The sequence below is a fragment of the Salvelinus sp. IW2-2015 genome, linkage group LG1, assembly GCF_002910315.2.
Source record: "Salvelinus sp. IW2-2015 linkage group LG1, ASM291031v2, whole genome shotgun sequence".
NCBI lineage: Eukaryota > Metazoa > Chordata > Actinopteri > Salmoniformes > Salmonidae > Salvelinus > Salvelinus sp. IW2-2015.
In genome coordinates this window covers 52,034,442-52,053,660 of record NC_036838.1, presented here as the reverse complement: position 1 = coordinate 52,053,660, position 19,219 = coordinate 52,034,442, and the positions used below count along the sequence as shown (strand labels likewise).

At 43.7% G+C, this 19,219-nt stretch overlaps 1 protein-coding gene across 1 annotated transcript in view; it reads left to right on the top strand.

The window, feature by feature from the left end:
- The window catches only part of LOC111977633 (band 4.1-like protein 1), a 172,181-nt gene that overhangs the window by 89,735 nt on the left and 63,227 nt on the right, over window positions 1-19,219 (top strand). The window contains exon 4 of the mRNA XM_070445613.1: window positions 13,886-13,990. Within this exon, the coding sequence (XP_070301714.1) occupies window positions 13,886-13,990 (105 nt within the window). The remainder of the gene's footprint in view (window positions 1-13,885; window positions 13,991-19,219) is intronic.

Sequence of the window (19,219 nt, the reverse complement as noted above, 5' to 3'; positions counted from 1 at the left end):
CGCTCTCTGAGGCCAACTTGAGGTATGGTTTTTAATCAGGTCAACACTCGTAAGGCCACGGGCTGAACGGTATTCCAGGGCGCGTTCTCAGAGCATGCAAAGAACAGACGGCAGGCATATTCACATTCATTTTCAACCTCTCCTTGTCCGAGTCTGTAATCCACACATTTGTCAAGCTGACCACCATCATTCATGTTCCCAAGAGCTCTAAGACTACCTTCCACAATGACTAGCACCCTGTAGCACTCACATCTGTAATCATGAAGTGCTTTGAAAGGCTGGTTATGACACACATCACCCCAGACACATCATCAATTGCACTCCACGCTGCCCTCACACACCTAGATAAGACAAATACCTATGTGAGAATGCTGTTCACCATAGTCCCCTCGTCTGTGTGACCTTGTCTGTGTGGTGCGTGCGTCTGTCTAGCACTCCGTGTGTAGCCAGTTGACGTGATAACCATTTTGTGGGTTGACAGAAGTACTTTCCCCAAAACCTTCTCAATTAAACGTTAACTGCAAAGTAGGCTTACCTGGCAGAAGAATATCATGAGTAAATATATAATTTGTATCTATTATTTGCTGTATGCAAACTTTGCCATGAAATGAGCAGCAGCAGTACAGAGCCATCGCTAGACCGGCACGTTAGACAGCACATTCCTCACTCGCTAGATGGCAATTAAAAGAGAATTACACTCAAATATAAAAATGTGTTCATTTTATTTCAGACCTAATTAAAAAACAATTCAGATGTGACTGTTTAACAGTCTGATGGCCTTGAGATAGAAGCTGTTTTTCAGTCTCTCAGTCCCAGCTTTGATGCACCTGTACTGACCTCGCCTTCTAGATGATAGCGAGGTGAACAGGCGGCAGCTCGGGTGGTTGTTGTCCTTGATGATCTTTTTGGCCTTCCTGTGACGTCGGGTGCTGCAGGTGTCCTGGAGGGCAGGTAGTTTGCCCCCGGTGATGGGTTGTGCAGACCTCACCACCCTCTGGAGAGCCTTGCAGTTGAGGGCGGTGCAGTTGCCGTACCAGGCGGTGATACAGTCCGACAGGATGCTCTCGATTGTGCATCTGTAAAAGTTTGTGAGTGTTTTAGATGACAAGCCAAATTTCTTCAGCCTCCTGAGGTTGAATGAGGCGCTGTCTTCCAAGATGGCGTAGCAGTGGGATGTCTGTTTTGATTGTCTTGTCCCGTCCCTTGTATATATTGTTTTTATTCGTATATATTGTTTTATATTTTTAATCTCAATTTCTATCTACGGACTGAACATACTATCCTGCAACCCGCCTCACCCAATGTGGTATGGATCTGCTATTTTTTATACTTTAGAACCGGAACCCCCTTCAGTAACTAGACAGCTAACTAGCTACTAGCTAGTGGTCAGTTAGCCACTGCTAGCGGTCATCACCGTTAACTCGGACATCTGCCAGCCTCAGCCCGGTCAACTCCTGCCAGCCTGCACAGCGCGATATCAACCCAGAGCATACCGCGCTGCTTTTCTCTACCACATCCCCGGATTCCTACCGCAAGCTCTGAACCTTTACCCCGGATCATCGCAGCTAGCTAGCTGCTATCCGAGAGGCTACTCCTGTCTAACATCTCTGCCCCGAAGAAAGCACCAGTTAGCCTGGAGCTAGCCTCGAGCTAGGCCCATCTCCCGGATAGCCGAAGAGATCCATCAGATAATTCCTGGGCCTACCTCTTTTGCCAATTGGCCTGGACCCTTTGCCTGCCGACACGGAGCCCCGCCGATCCATCACGACTGGTCTGCTGACGTAACCGTCCGAGGGGGTTTCAATAGGTTCTCCCGTTGCGATGTTCCCCTGAGGCCCATCTGCTAGCCCCACCCCGCCCTGCTAGCTGTCTGAAACGTCGTGCCTCCAGCTCACCTAGCTACTCACTGGACCCTATGATCACTCACATGCAATCTACTGCAGAGATAGCCTGCAGAGTTCTGTCATACTATCCAGGTCTGTGCCAAAACAATTCGAGCTTCTACTTTTAAAAATCCACCTTTCCAGAAACAAGTCTCTCACCGTTGCCGCTTGTTATAGACCCCCTTCAGCTCCAAGCTGTGCCCTGGACACCATATGTGAATTGATCGCCCCCCATCTATCTTCAGAGTTCGTACTGTTAGGTGACCTAAACTGGGACATGCTTACACCCCGGCCGTCCTACAATCTAAGCTAGATGCCCTCAATTTCACACAAATTATCAAGGAACCCACCAGGTACAACCCTAAATCCGTAACCTTTGGCACCCTCTATGATATCATCCTGACCAACTTGCCCTCTAAATACACCTCTGCTATTTTCAACCAGGATCTCAGCGAGCACTGCCTCATTGCCTGGGTGCGTAATGGGTCCGCGGTCAAACGAACACCCCTCATCACTGTCAAACGCTCACTAAAACACTTCAGGGAGCAGGCCTTTCTAATCGACCTGGCCCGGGTATCCTGGAAAGATATTGACATCCCGTCAGTAGAGGATGCCTGGTTGCTCTTCAAAAGTGCTTTCCTCTCCATCTTAAATAAGCATGCCCCATTAAAAAAATGTATAACTATAACAGATACAGCCCTTGGATCACCCCAGACTTGACTGCCCTTGACCAGCACAAAAACATCCTGTGGCATTCTGCATTAGCATCGAATAGCCCCCGTGATATGCAACTTTTCAGGGAAGTCAGGAACCAATATACTCAGTCAGTTAGGAAAGCCAAGGATAGCTTTTTCAAACAGAAAGCTACAGCTTCCTGTAGCACTGATTTCAAAAAGTTTTGGGACACTGTAAAGTCCATGAAGAATAAGAGCACCTCCTCCCAGCTACCCACTGCACTGAGGCTAGGAAACACTGTCACCACCGATAAATCTACGATAATCAATCATTTCAATCAGCATTTTTCCACAGCTGGCCATGCTTTCCACCTGGCTACCCCTACCCCAGCCAACACCTCAGCACCCCTGCAGCAACTTGCCCAACACCCCCCCCCCCCACTTCTCCTTCACCCAAATCCAGACAGCTGATGTTCTGAAAGAGCTGCAAAATATGGATCCCTACAAATCAGCTGGGCTAGACATTCTGGACCCACTCTTTCTAAAATTATCCGCCAAAGTTGTTGCAACCCCTATTACTAGCCTGTTCAACCTCTCTTTCGTATCGTCTGAGATCCCCAAAGATTGGAAAGCTGCCGCGGTCATCCCCTCTTCGAAGGGGGAGACACTCTAGACCCAAACTATTATAGACCTATATCCATCCTGCCCTACCTTTCTCAAATCTTGGAAAGCCAAGTTAATAAACAGATCACCAACCATTTCGAATCGCTCCGTACCTTCTCCACTATGCAATCTGGTTTCCGAGCTGGTCATGGGTGCAACTCAGCCATGCTCAAGGTCTTAAACGATATTATAACTGCCATCGAAAAAAGACAGTACTGTGCAGCCATCTTCATCAACCTGGCCAAGGCTTTCGACTCTGTCAATCACCGCATTCTTATCGGCAGACTCAATAGCCTTGGCTTCTCAAATGACTGCCTTGCCTGGTTCACCAACTACTTCTCAGAAAGAGTTCAGTGTGTCAAATCGGAGGGCCTGTTGACCGGACCTCTGGTAGTCTCTATGGGGGTGCCACAGGGTTCAATTCTAGGGCCGACACTTTTCTCTGTATATATCAATGATGTCGCTCTTACTGCTGGTGATTCTCTGATCCACCTCTACGCAGACGACACCATTCTGTATACACCTGGCCCTTCTTTGGACACTGTGCTAACAAACGTCCAAACGAGCTTCAACGCCATACGACACTCCTTCCGTGGCCTCCAACTGGTTTTAAATGCTAGTAAAACTAAATGCATGCTCTTCAACTGATTGCTGCCCGCACCATCCCGCCCGACTAGCATCACTACTCTGGACGGTCCTGACGTAGAATATGTGGAGAACTACAAATACTTTGGTGTCTGGTTAGACTGTAAACTCTCCTTCCAGACTCACATTAAGCATCTCCAATACAAAATTAAATCTAGAATTGGCTTCCTATTTCGCAGTAAAGCCTCCTTCACTCATGCTGCCAAACATACCTTAGTAAAACTGACTATCCTACAGATCCTTGACTTCGGCGATGTAATTTACAAAATAGCCTGCAACAATCTACTCAGGATACTGGATGTAGTCTATCACAGTGCCATTCGTTTTGTCACCAAAGCCCCATATACTACCCACCACTGCAATGCTCTTGTTGGCTGGCCCTTCTTCGCCAAACCCACTGGCTCCAGGTCATCTATAAGTCTTTGCTAGGTAAAGCCCTGCCTTATCTCAGCTCACTGGTCACCATAGCAACACCCACCCATAGCACGCGCTCATGCAGGTATATTGCACTGGTCATCCCCAAAGCCAACACTTCCTTTGGCAGCCTTTACTTCCAGTTCTCTGCTGCCAATGACTGGAATGAATTGGAAAAATCACTGAAGCTGGAGACATATCTCCCTCTCTAACTTTAAGTATTAGCTGTCAGAGCAGTTTACCGATCACTGTACCTGTACACAGCCAATCTTAAAATAGCACACCCAACTACCTCATCCCCATATTATTATTTATCCTCTTTGCTCTTTTGTACCCCAGTATCTCTACTTGCACATCACCATCTGCACATCTATCACTCCAGTATTAATGCTAAATTGTAATTATGTTCACCTCTGTGGTCTATGTATTGCCTACCTCCCTACTCTTCTACATTTGCACACACTGTACATAGATTTTTCTATTTTTCTTTTCTTTTGTGTTATTGACTGTATGTTTTTTATGTGTACCTCTGTGTTGTTTTTGTCACACTGCTTTGCTTTATCTTGGCCAGGTCGCAGTTGTAAATTAGAACTTGTTCTCAACTTGCCTACCTGGCTAAATAAAGGTGAAATAAACATCACCACGCTGTCTGTGTGGGTGGACCATTTCAGTTTGTCTGTGATTTGTACGCCATGGAACTTAAAACTTTCTACCTACTCCACTACTGTCCCATCGATCTGGATGGGGGAGTGCTCCATCTGCTGTTTCCTGAAGTCCACGATCATCTCCTTTGTTTTGTTGATGTTGAGTGAGKGGTTATTTTCCTGACACCATACTCCGAGGGCCCTCACCTCCTCCCTGTAGACTATCTCGTCGTTGTTGGTAATCAGGCCTACCACTGTAGTGTCATCTGCAAACTTGATGATTGAGTTGGAAGCGTGCATGGCCACGCAGTCATGGATGAACAGGGAGTACAGGAGAGGGCTGAGAACGCACCTTTGTGGGGCCCCAGTGTTGAGGATCAGCGGGTGGAGATGTTGTTTTCTACCTTCACCACCTGGGCACGGCCCGTCAAAGTCCAGGACCCAGTTGCACAGGGCAGGGCCGAGACCCAGGGTCTCAAGCTTAATGACGAGTTTGGAGTGCACTATGGTGTTAAATGCTGAGCTGTAGTCAATGAACAGCTTTCTTACATACTGTAGGTATTCCTCTTGTCCAGATGGGATAGGGCAGTGTACAGTGTGATGGCAATTGCATCGTCAGTGGACCTATTGGGGCGGTAAGCAAATTGGTGTGGGTCTAGGGTGTCAGGTAGGGTGGAGGTGATATGGTCCTTGACTAGTCTCTGAAGGCACTTCATGATGACAGAAGTGAGTGCAATGGGGTGATAGTCATTTAGTTCAGTTCGCGCGAATGCTGCCATCAATCCACGGTTTCTGGTTAGGGAAAGTGTTAATGGTCACATAGGGAACGACATCTCCGATGCACTTGCTAATAAACTTGCTCACCGAGTCAGCGTATACGTCAATGTTATTGTCTGAGGCTATCCAGAACATATCCCAGTTCACGTAATCGAAGCAATCTTGAAGCGTGGAATCCGATTGATCAGACCAGCATTCTATTGACCTGAGCACGGGCGTTTCCTGTTTTAGTTTCTGTCTAAGGCTGGGAGCAACAAAAAATGGGATCATGGTCAGATTTGCTGAAGGCAGGGCGGGGGAGGGCTTTGTACTCATTGCAGAAGTTCGAGTAGCAATGATCCAGAAAGCTACCTGCTCTTGTCACGCATTCGATATGCTGATAGAATTTAGGAAGTATGATTCTTAGGTTATTTTTGATCAAATCACCAGCTACAATAAATGCAGCCTCAGGATGTATGGTTTCCAGGTTACATAGAGTCCAGTGGGGGGTGGGGGGGATTTGCTTGGAAGATAATGCGGTCGGCATTTTATTGTAAGGAATTCTAGGTCGGGTGAACAAAATTACTTGAGTTCTTGTATGTTGTTGAGATTACACCATGAGTCGTTAATCATAAAGGCAAACAACCACACCCTTCTTCTTACCAGAGAAATGTTTGTTTCTGTCGGCGCGATGCGTGAAGAAACCGGGTGGCTGTACGGACTCTGACAACATATCCGGAGTGAGCCATGTTTCCGTGAAGGCAACTAGTGCCCTAATTTCGTCCACCTTGTTATCTAGAGCTTGTACATTGGCGAGAAATATGCTCGGAAGCGGTGGATGGTGTGCTCGCATTCTGAGTTTGACCAGTAGGCCGCTCCATCTGCCTCTCCTGCGGTGACCGCGTTGTTTTGGGTCGGACGCTGGGATTAGATCCAATGTCCAGGGTGGAGGTCCGAACAAAGGATCCACTTCGGGAAAGATGTATTCCTGTTCGTAATGATGGTACGTTGACATCGCTTTTATATCCAATAGTTCTTCCCAGTTGTATGTAATAGAGGTCGACCGATTATGATTTTTCAACGCCGATACCGATACCGATTATTGGACGACAAAAAAAGCAGATACCGATTAATTGTCAGATTTATAAAAATAAAAAAAAMAAAGTTTTATATATATATTGTCACGATCGTCGTATTGTGAAAGAGAGGACCAAGGCGCAGCGTGATATAAATACATTCTTCTCTTTTTAATGAAGACGAAACAAACACTTTTACAAACTAACAAAACGACGAACGTGAAGCTATGATAAACAAAAAGGCAGACACTGACAACTTACACATAGACAATTACCCACAACCTACCTAATGACTATGGCTGCCTAAATATGGCTCCCAATCAGAGACAACGATAGACAGCTGTCTCTAATTGAGAACCAATCTAGGCAACCATAGACTTACATAAACACCTACACTGAACACAACCCCATGAACTCTACAAACACCCCCTAGTCAATACAAACACCCTAGACGAGACAAAAACACACACACATCCCCCATGTCACACCCTGACCTAACTAAAATAATAAAGAAAAACAAAGATAACTAAGGCCAGGGCGTGACATATATCATACACACACACACACATTTTTGTAATAATGACAACTGCAACAATACTGAATGAACAATGAACACTTTTATTTTAACTTAATATAATACATAAATACACACACACACACACAGCTCTGAAGTGACAATGATACTGAAGAGTCTGCTTAGGAGACAAATACTCTCAACTGTTTGAATAAAAATAGTAATAATATGATGGCAAACATTACCTTATCCTAGTGAGATTTACACGGGTATCAAAACGTTGAGGCGGTTTAAGCCTGCACGAAACACAGACCTTATTTGAAGTAGATCAAGACATTCTCTATGGAAGACATGAACGGTACAATAATGAAGGAACCCCTGTCAAGTTCAGCCGCAAGTTATTACAGGAATTATAACGCGTCGACTATTCCTCTCTAAACCATATACCTTTGACTAATCCGGAAACTATCACCTCGAAAACAAAACGTTTATTCCGTTCCGTATTTTATCTAACGGGTGGCATCCATGAGTCTAAATATTCCTGTTACATTGCACAACCTTCAATGTTATGTCATAATTACGTAAAATTCTGGCAAATTAGTTCGCAAAGAGCCAGGCGGCCCAAACTGTTGCATATACCCTGACTCTGCGTGCAATGAACGCAAGAGAAATGACACAATTTCACCTGGTTAATATTGCCTGCTAACCTGGATTTCTTTTAGCTAAATATGCAGGTTTAAAAATATTTTTAAAAATTGTGTATTGATTTTAAGAAAGGCATTGATGTTTATGGTTAACTACATATTGGAGCAATGACAGTCATTGATTGATTGTTTTTTATAAGATAAGTTTAATGCTAGCTAGCAATTTACCTTAGCTTACTGCATTCGCGGCACAGGCAGGCTCCTCGTGGAGTGCAATGTAATCAGTGTTAGAGCATTGGACTAGTTAACTGTAAGGTTGCAAGATTGGATCCCCCGAGCTGACAAGGTTAAAAATCTGTCGTTCTGCCCCTCAACGAGGCAGAACGTTCCTAGGCCGTCATTGAAAATAAGAATGTGTTCTTAACTGACTTGCCTAGTTAAATAAAGATTAAATAAAGGTGTAAAAAAATATATTAAAAAAATAGGCAAATCGGCGCCCAAAAATACATATTTCCGATTGTTATGAAAACTTGAAATCGCCCCGATTAATCAGCCATTCCGATTAATCGGTCGACCCCTAGTATGTAATAACACTTGAGATTTTCTAGGCTAACAATGTCAGAAATAATACATTAAAAAAACGAATAACCTGAAGCGAGGCAACCATCTCTGTCGGCACCATCTAGCTGTTTATAATCAACTAGTACTACTGATATTGAAGACTGCATTGTTGGGAAAGAGCAAGCAAAGAAGGCATTTTTTTCCCAACAAAAGGCACGTTATTACAGGCAGAAATAGTCCTCAGCACCAGCCCCCCGCCCCCAAGATGATCCCGCAGGTGAAGCCGGATCTGGTTACACGTGGTCTGCAGTTGTGAGGCCGGTTGGATGTACTGCCTAATTCTCTAAAACTACATTTGAGGCAGCTTATGGTTGAGAAATGAACATTCACTTCTCTGGCAACAGCTCTTTTGGACATTCCTGCAGTCAGCATGCCAATTGCGCACTCCCTCAAAACTTGAAACATCTGTGGTATTGTGTTGTGTGAAAAAACTGCACATTTCAGAATGGCCTTTTATTGTCCCCAGCACAAGGTGCAACTGTGTAATAACCATGCTGTTTAATCAGCTTCTTGATATACCATACCTGTCAGGTGGATGGATTATCTTGGCAATGGAGAAATGCTCACTTACAGGGATGTAAACAAATTTGTGCACAACATTTTAGAAAAATAAGCTTTTTGTGCATATGGAACATTTCTGGGATATTTTATTTCAGCTCATGAAATATGGGGCCAACACTTCACATGTTGCATTTATATTTTTGTTCAGTATATGTTATCAAAAGGAAAGGCTTGGCTGAAAACCTCATAGATATAGATATGCAACATAACAGAGCAGAAATATTGTACAATTTGAGGTTCAAATGACATCCCTCTTCTGCCCAATAAAATCCGTCAACAAAACCCAGAACAATGGGAAATCTTTACTCATTCAATTTTGCGACCCAGGTGCAGTCAAGTAGAAATTTGAATATTGTGAGCTACCCTTAGGATACTTCGGTATGTGAGTGTGTTTCTGATATAAGAATCTCTAGAACATTTCCCTTGCTTTTATCAACCTTTTTCTAAAGAAAACGTTCCAAAAATTGTCTTTCAAATACTCTCAAGCAACTCAAGCTGTTCTCAGCACTGGAAATAAAACTCCACATTATGATTCTCAAAGCCTTTATGCAATGAAGTATCATTTGCTTCCTTTTGTACTTCCATTCATTGCTACAAAATGATGTACAAATCAACCCTCTCTTTTTACTCATCCCTGTTTAAATAACTTGCTGCTGCAGTATAACGTTTATCCTCACCTCACTCCTGGCCTCCCACCAACCCCCTTCCTGTGTTTAATTGGTGTATTGGAACGTCAGGCCTGCCATATCAAACCTCCTCCATGCTCCAGGAGTTGATAATAATAGTGTTAGTGAGGGAAGGCAGGCACCCCTTTGTGACAATTCTCACTGGAGGAGGTGCCCCATCCAAGGGTTAATTAGCCTGTCTTGCCATGGCTGCTGGCTCTGGCTCCCAAGGTGCCACAGTGGAGAGAGGGGAGACGGGGCTACGCACTCCCACACTTCCCTCACCCCTTCCTTCAGTTCCCTGGTGTATACTCTACCAGGTCATGCATGGATGAGCTGCACTCTGTTATTGTGTAGAATGGAGCTATTTTGGGAGACATATTTTTTTTAAATGCTCTGTGACTCTGACAATGAGTTGGTTTGTACACTTTGCAATGGTTTAAGTGTGTTACTTGTGTTTAAGGGAGTGTCCATGGAGAAACGCCTCAATGCCTTAGTCACTGCATATTAAGATCCTAAACATGCCCATACATACTGTATCTTTAAAAAAGGTCCAATGCAGCCATTTWAAAAAATCTCAATATCAAATAATTTCTGGGTAACAATTAAGTACCTTACTGGGATTGTTTTAAATTAAAATGGCCCATTTTTTTTTTTAACTGCTACTTCGCAAAGACCAATTTCTCAAGCAAGAATTTTGCTAGGACTGTCTGGGAGTGGTCTGAGTGGGAAGGGTAAATCCAAAAACGAACTGTTGGCAGAGAGGTTTAGAGCTCTATTTCTTATTGGTCTATTAACAAATGTACCTCTTGGTGATGAAATTTCAGGGCGTTCTTTTCAAACAGGTTACACTAAAATGGCATTATCATTATTTTCACAATTTTACAGTATTATTCCAACCTCATAGTGGAAATATATATATAAAACGCACTGGGCTTGCACTGGGCTTTTAATAGCTCATGCTAAAGCCATACAGTCCACTCCATACAGACCCCACAACCACATCCATGTCTTCTCTCCACAACCATGGGGAGTGTGTTGAGTGACAGTAAGAGTTCATAAGTGCTTCCAGTCTTACCACACCATCTCTTCAACCATAATGAGCCAAAGGAGACACTCCCCTCAGCTCTGGCCTTGAGATATAAAGGAACAAAAAAGAGAGGGAGGGAGCATACATCTGCATCTGTTTCCCCGGCAACGACTTGCTCTGTCTGCCTGCCACCACGGATACCAGGCTCTAGGGAAAGCAAGCAATGAGCCGCACAGAAGCTTGCTCCCTGGAGAGCAGCACACACAGTTCACACACACAGCTCGCTGGCTATGACCCCAAGGGAAAAGCGTGTGTGTATCTGTGTGTGTGTGCAGCAGCACCCATAGTCTGAACTCTGGGATCTACAGACCAGGGTACCATGCTACTATGCTGGTTTCAGAGTGATGTTTTGTTATGCACGAATGTGTATTTGAAATTACACACAATCGTTTTTCCCCATTTTTGTTCAAGTTACATGAAGGTATATCATCGCTAGAATGATTTGCGAAGGTGCCGCCCCATGAGTCAACTCTCTTGGCTAGAATTTCTTTGGACATTTGAGTAACTTCACACTTATTCTGTCTTTCCTTCCCAGCCCAGGAATGTGATCAGAAAGTAAACAATTTGGATACAGTTATATGAGTGACATTCGATAATCCACTGTTTGTTCGGACCACGTATCATGCAGAAAGCAATCTTCCTCTAAAATTCTGTTTTCATTTTCCAAGTCAAGTATTTGATGAATTCTGACTGTAACACAGCACTCAAGGGAAGAGCTGTTATAGTCTGTAGACAACAATAGATAGCAGCTGGTGTCAAGATGGCTTCCCTATCTGGTTGGGGTTGATGTTGGGGAGAGACACATTCTGTTGTGTTGATACATTTGAAGTTACATGACACTCCAATAAACCAAATTCCAGTAATAAAAATGTGTGCATGTCAACAAAACCATGCAGTCCATTGCAAAAATGTACCATGGTAGTACAATGAAAAAAATACCATGGTATTATCATGTTTTTTTGGTCACTACCATAGCAGGAAAATACCATGGTACTTTCCTGCCATGGACTGACCAAAAAAACATGATAGTACCATGGTAGTTTTTTCATTGTACTACCACGGCAGGAAAATACCATGGTATTTGCACCAGTACCATGGTATTTTCCTGCCAAGGCAGTGACCAAAAAGCCCTATTTAAWWTTTTTTTTACTAGCTACCATGGTACAAAAATGAATCATGGTAATACAATGAAAAAATACCATGGTTTTGTACTAGCAGCATGTAGTGAAACATGAATGCATGGTAGTTGTTTACAATGTATTATGATTGTCTGTGTCTCACCATTTTTCAGGTAAAGTGACAAAAAACAAAGTAATTTATGGTACTCACATAATGCAACATTGACTACTCCCTCTGCAATGGCAAGGCATAGGCCTAGTACCCTTTAAACCCCTTTAGCTCATAGTGAAAAACCACAACACACATGGTCAAGTAGCATAGTATATCCTCTTAAACATTGGGACCTGGATAGGGTATGGTGAGAAGAATGAAGGGAGTCTGAAACTGTAAAGATTTAAAATAGTTTATCTGGTGCTTCTCTCTTCAATAGTTTTCAGTTGTCTCTCTCTCATTCCACTGACTTGGCTACGCTTATACAATTCTAAATAGCCAACATACTAAACAACTATTTGTAAAAAGGAATTAATTATAATCTTATCTCATAGATACATTTTCATCATGTAATTCTCATCATATCCCTAAAAACAGCAAGTTGCAATGTTTCCCTTTCTTTACACTCTGTGTGAACGTTCGTTTGTCCTGTTGACATGATTACGACAAGCTAGCTTGACTGGCGCTAACTTTAGCCGACGTTAGCTTCTATGCTAACAGACTTTTATAAAATAATTAAACTATCCAAACATCATTAAAAAATATATATATTATATCACTACACTCCGCTTAACTGGGTGTTTCACATCCTACGCTTTATAATTGCTCACCGTGATGATAATGTTTAAAATATTACATTTATCTGGTGCTTCTCTCTTCAGTTCGCTCTCTCATTCAACTGACTCATTTACTAGGCAGGTTAGCGTGAGAGTGAGCGCACGTGACGCAACCACTAGAGCGAGCAGCTCCCTCTGTGGGCCGAAACAAGCGCAACACCCCTTGACTATAAATACAGTAAATGATTACAAAATACCAAGGATTAGGCTACCATATATCTTACATTCTCCCACATTTTAGGTTGGCAAAAAAGGGAACCGAAAGATGAGCAAAAAAACAATACTATTAATACAGAAAGTATTACCCCTATTTCCCTTTTTCTTTGATGTTACAGACACATTTGGACCAACAGTACTAGCCTGCCTCTGACTTTCCCATACTGGTATATAAATTCATCAATATAATACCAACCAAACTCTTTTGACCTTGGGGTTTTTATTTAATGTATTATACTGCCATTGTGCTATGGTAACAGACAATTAATAAAGATGGTACCTTATAATAATTATTGGTACCATTTATCATAATTGTGAGTTACCGTGGTATAATGTAGGATGCTGGTTAAAACCATGGTATTTCCAGGATCCACGTCTACCGTGGTATGAATGATGCAATACCATGGTATTATTTAGGTGCATGGCAGTAACATCATACTTGAAAGCTAAAACCATGGTACATTTACATGATTAGTTTACAATTGGCTCTTTCATCCCCCTCCTCTCCCCTGTAACTATTCCCCAGGTCGTTGCTGCAAATGAGAACGTGTTCTCAGTCAACTTACCTGGTAAAATAACGGAAAAATAAAATAAATAAATAAATTCAGATTTATACCATGGTATAAATTATGCAGTACGATGGTAATATTTAGGTATAATGGCAGTACCATTGTAGTACCATCATGATTCAGACTATACCATGGTATAAGTGAAATGACCATAGTAGTACCATGGTATGAATGAAAGTACCATAGTAGTACCGTGGTACATTTTTGTAAGGGGTGCCGTAATGCTTTAATCAGTGAGGCCAGGTCACATGGTCAGAAATCACCTAACCCTTGATTAAATAACACTTTATTTGTGTTTCTGCAGAAGCACTGCAAAGGACAGGCCCTGCTGGACATGGTGTGTGAGCACCTCAACCTGCTGGAGAAGGACTACTTTGGCCTGATGTACAGCGATGCAGAAAGCCAAAAGGTCAGTGCCTTGTCATGGAGCTGCTGTGACCATTAATTTACCACTCCTGCACTTTTTCCCTCCTTTCCTCCCCCGCTCTCTTTCACCCTCCCTTCTTACTTCTTCCTCTCATGAAATACTGTCTTCAGAAAAATCATGATGACAGATGACATAGTAGGAGGAGGAAACATCAGAAAACATGGCGCCCTAAACTGGCGATGGCGACAACATGGCACTCTAAACTCCTTAGAAAACATTTGCACACTTCATCATCATAGCCTACATTAGAAAGGCTGACTAGTGCTCCTCTGATGTCTGTTGACTCTCCAAACAACACCAGGAAGGGTAATTGTACTAGAATGGATGTATTAGTTATTACGCCACTGGCTAAAATTTGGCACTGAGACAGAACTGAATGGTCATGACAGTCAGTTAGCTGGTATTAGGGTTGTTTTGAGGATGCATGTTTTGGGTTTACACCTCAACCCCAGGCAAGGTATGTAATGCAGGCCCAGCTCCACGAGGGGGAAAAAGAGGGCCTAGCCCCCTCAATTGAAACTTGTGCCCCCTCAGTTTAAGTTTTATGTCCCTATATAAAAATAGCAAAAAAGACCAAATGATTGAGTGACAAGGTTGTTGCAAAATCTGTTGAGGAGGAGAGGGTTGAGGAGGTAGGCTTGAAGTGCTGGACATCTTATTATGAATTATCTGAATTAAGTTCACAGAATTATACCTAGGAGTAGCGGCTTCTATTAAGGAACTTTTAATATCTTTTGAGGTAGCTAGCTAACAAGCTTTAGCTAGCTAGCTAACAAGCTTGTGTGCACAGCTGCACCAGAATTAAAAACACGTCTTACCTATTTGTAGTTGATAAATCCAACATAAAACGTGATTACTAGGCCTATAGTATCCTTAACTAGCGTTGAAAAAGATTTTCAGCTGGCAGGCTGAAAATAAGTTTCTCAGTGACAGAGTCAGAGCTTTGCATAGGCACTTTGTTTGGTTTCTTTGTGGGAATAGAAAAAAAGGCCTAGAACGTAAAATAATGTTACTAACCAGTTTCCATGCTTTTAAAATAACGGTTCCGTTCCGGAACAGTTTTGATCACTTTCGTTTCTGTTTCTGTTCCTTGAAAAACATTGTTCTTTTACGGTTTTTGGTTCTGTTCCCTGAACCGGTTCCAACTCCTGTGTATTAGCCTTAGCCTATTTACCAAGCTTGAACCAGGTAATCTGCCATGATGGATATCGGAAATTGGCTTCGCCAAAGTACCCAAGCAAAGCCAAAAGGAGAAGGAGAGCAATGAGCAGCAGCAGCAGCAGCAGCAGCAGCATCAAACCACAGAGGCCAGCTGCCAAGCCCAGCAGCGATGATTCCTGCTGAGCTCCAGCTAGCTCCACGTGCAGATCTTCCCCACCCTTCCACAAGCACCATCAGGATAATTGCTCCACAGCCCCCTCCACCGACTGTTTCTGATGATCTTGAAACAGAGGAGCCAGCCCAGGTTAAATCAAATCAAATTGTATTTGTCACATACACGTGTTTAGCAGATGTTATTGCGGGTGTAGTGAAATGCTTGTGTTTGTAGCTCCAACAGTGCAGTAATATCTAACAAGTAATATCTAACAATTTCACAAATATACACACACATCTAAAGTAAAGGTATGGAATTAAGAATATATAAATATTTGGGCGAGCAATGTCAGAGCGGCACAGACTAAGATACAGTAGAATAGGATAGAATAGAGTATATATATATATATATATATATATATATATATATATGAGATGAGTAACGCAAAATATGTAAACATTATCAAAGTGACTAGTGTTCCATTTTTAAAGTGGCCAGTCTATGTATATAGGGCAGCAGCCTCTAATGTGATGGCTATTTAAAAGTCTGATGGCCTTGCGATAGAAGCTGTTTTTCAGTCTCCTGGTCCCAGCTTTGATGCACCTGTAGGGACCTTGGCTTCTGGATGATAGCGGGGTGAACAGACAGTGGCTCGGGTGGTTGTTGTCCTTGATTATCTTTTTGGCCTTCCTGTGACATTGGGTGCTGTAGGTGTCCTGGAGGGCAGGTACTTTGCCCCCGGTGATGCGTTGGGCAGACCCCACCACTCTCTGGAGAGCCCTGAGGTTACGGCCGGTGCAGGTGCCGTACCAGGCGGTGATACAGCCCGACAGGATGCTCTCAATTGTGCATCTGTAAAGGTTGAGGGTTTTAGTTGCCAAGCCAAATTTCTTCAGCCTCCTGAGGTTGAAGAGGCAATGTTGCGCCTTCTTCACCACACTGTCTGTGTGGGTGGACCATTTCAGTTTGTCCGTGATGTGTACGCTCAGGAACTTGAAGCTTTCCACCTTCTCCACTGCGGTCTTGTCGATGTGGATAGGGGGGTGCTCCCTCTGCTGTTTCCTGAAGTCCACGATCAGCTCTTTTGTTGTACTGATGGTGGGTGAGAGATTATTTTCCTGGCACCACACTCCCAGGGCCTTCACCTCCCTGTAGGCTGTCTCGTTGTTGTTGGTAATCAGGCCTAACACTGTAGTGTCGTCTGCAAACTTGATGATTGAGTTGGAAGCGTGCATGGCCACGCAGTCATGGGTGAACAGGGAGTACAGGAGGGGGCTGAGAACGCATCCTTGTGGGGCACCAGTGTTGAGGATCAGCGAAGTGGAGGTGTTGTTTCCTACCTTCACCACCTTGGGGCAGCCCGTCAGGAAGTCCAGGACCCAGTTGCACAGGGTGGGGTTCAGACCCAGGGCCTTGAGCTTAATGATGAGTTTATACTTATTTACAGTCAATGAACAGCATTCTTACATAGTTATTCCTCTTGTCCAGATGGGATAGGGCAGTGCGATGGCGACTGCATCGTCTGTGGATCTAACGGGGCGGTAAGCAAATTGAAGTGGGTCTAGGGTGTCAGGTAAGGTAGAGGTGATATGATTCTTGACTAGTCTCTCAAAGCACTTCGTGATGACAGAAGTGAGAGCTACGGGGCAATGGTCATTTAGCTCAGTTACCTTTCTGTCTTGGGTACAGGAACAATGGTGGACATCTTGAAGCATGTGGGGACAGCAGACTGGGATAGAGAGAGATTGAATATGTTTGTAAACACTCCAGCCAGTTGGAGGATGTGGCTAGGAATGCCGTCTGGGTAGGCAGCCTTTCGAGGGTTAACACGCTTAAATGTCTTACTCACGCCAGCCATGGAGAAGTAGAGCCCACAGTCCTTGGTAGCGTGCTGTGTCGGTGGCACTGTGTTATCTTCAAAGCGGGCAAAGAAGGTGTTTAGCTTGTTCGGAAGCAAGGCGTCGGTGTCTGCGATGAGGCTGGTTTTCCCTTTGTAGTCCATCATTGTCTGTAGACCCTGCCACATACATCTCGTGTCTGAGCTGTTGAATTGCGACTCCACTTTGTCTCGATACTGACGTTTTGCCTGTTTGATTGCCTTATAGAGGGAATAACTACACTGTTTGTACTTGGCCATATTCCCAGTCACCTTGCCATGGTTAAATGCGATTGTTCACGCTTTCACTGTTGCGCAAATGCTGCCATCTATCCACAGTTTCTGGTTAGGGTAGATTTTAATAGTCACAGTGGGTGCAACATCTCCTATACACTCAGTCACCGTATCAGTGTATTCGTATATATCCATATTCCCAGTCACCTTGCCATGGTTAAATGCGATTGTTCACGCTTTCACTGTTGCGCAAATGCTGCCATCTATCCACGGTTTCTGGTTAGGGTAGATTTTAATAGTCACAGTGGGTGCAACATCTCCTATACACTCAGTCACCGTATCAGTGTATTCGTCAATGTTATTCTCGGAGGCTACCCATAACATATCCCAGTCCACTTGAACAAAACAATGTTGAAGCGTGGATTCCAATTGGTCAGACCAGCGTTGAATAGTCCTTAGCATGGGTACTTCCTGTTTGAGTTTCTGCCTATAGGAAGGGAGGAGCAAAATGGAGTCGTGATCAGAATTGCTGAAGGGAGGGCGAGGGAGGGCCTTGTAGGCATCCCGGAAGTTGGAGTAACAGTGGTCGAGTGTTTTAGCAGCGCGAGAACTACAGTCAATGTGTTGATAGAACTTCGGTAGCGTTTTTAACAAATTTGCTTTGATAAAATCCCCAGCTACAATAAATGTGGCCTCAGGATATCCAGTGAAGTTCTTTGAGGGCTGTTGTGGTATAGGCTTGATGGGGATATACACGGCTGTGAATATAACCGAAGAGAATTATCTTGGGAGGTAATACGGTCGGCATTTGATTGTGAGGTATTTTAGGTCGGGTGAACAAAAGGACTTAAGTTCCTGTATGTTATCACAATCACACCATGAGTAGTTAATCATGAAACAAACACCCCCGCCATTCTTCTTCCCGGAGAGATATTTATTCCTTTCTGCGCGATGAACTGAGAACCCAACTGGCTGTACAGACTCAGACAGTATATCCTGAGAGAGCCATGTTTCCGTGAAACAGAGTATGTTACAGTCCCTGATGTCTCTCTGGAAGGAAATACTCGCCCTGAGCTCGTCAACTTTATTATCCAGAGACTGAACATTAGCAAGTAATATACTCGGAAATAGTGGGTGGGGTGCGCACCTCCTGAGTCGGACTTGAAAGCCACTCTGAGTACCTCTCCTCAGCCGGCGGTGTTTTGGATCAGCCTCTGGAATCAGTTCAATTGCCCTGGGGGGTACGAACAAAGGATCCAATTCGGGAAAGCCGTATTCCTGGTCATAATGCTGGTGAGTTACCGCAGCTCTGATATTCAAAGTTCTTCCCTGTGTGTAATGGCACAAAAAATAGTCTGGGCTAATAATGTAAGAAATAACACATAAAAAACGAAATACTGCAAAGTTTCCTAAGAGCTAGAAGCACTGCAGACCTATCTGTCTGCGCCATTCTTTTTTAGAAAAACGCTACGGAAGTTCTATCAACACATTGACTGTAGTAGGCTACAGGAATCCTACCCTAGCCACAGGTTTCTGTCCAAAAACGTTAATTTAATAGCGAATGGTTTATGGGAAGAGTGGCTGGAATACTTGGTTACTGCAGGTGCAACATTTTGTTTCCCATGTCGAAAGTTCTTTATTGGGTCCAATGCTAACGCAGACAAGACTTTCAACCAATCTGGGTATTCTAACTGGAAGCATGCTACTGATAGCACCAAAGATTTGCTAGGCATGAATCAAGCAAAGAGCATTTGAAATGCACTGCACTGTGGAAAGAAAAACAAGA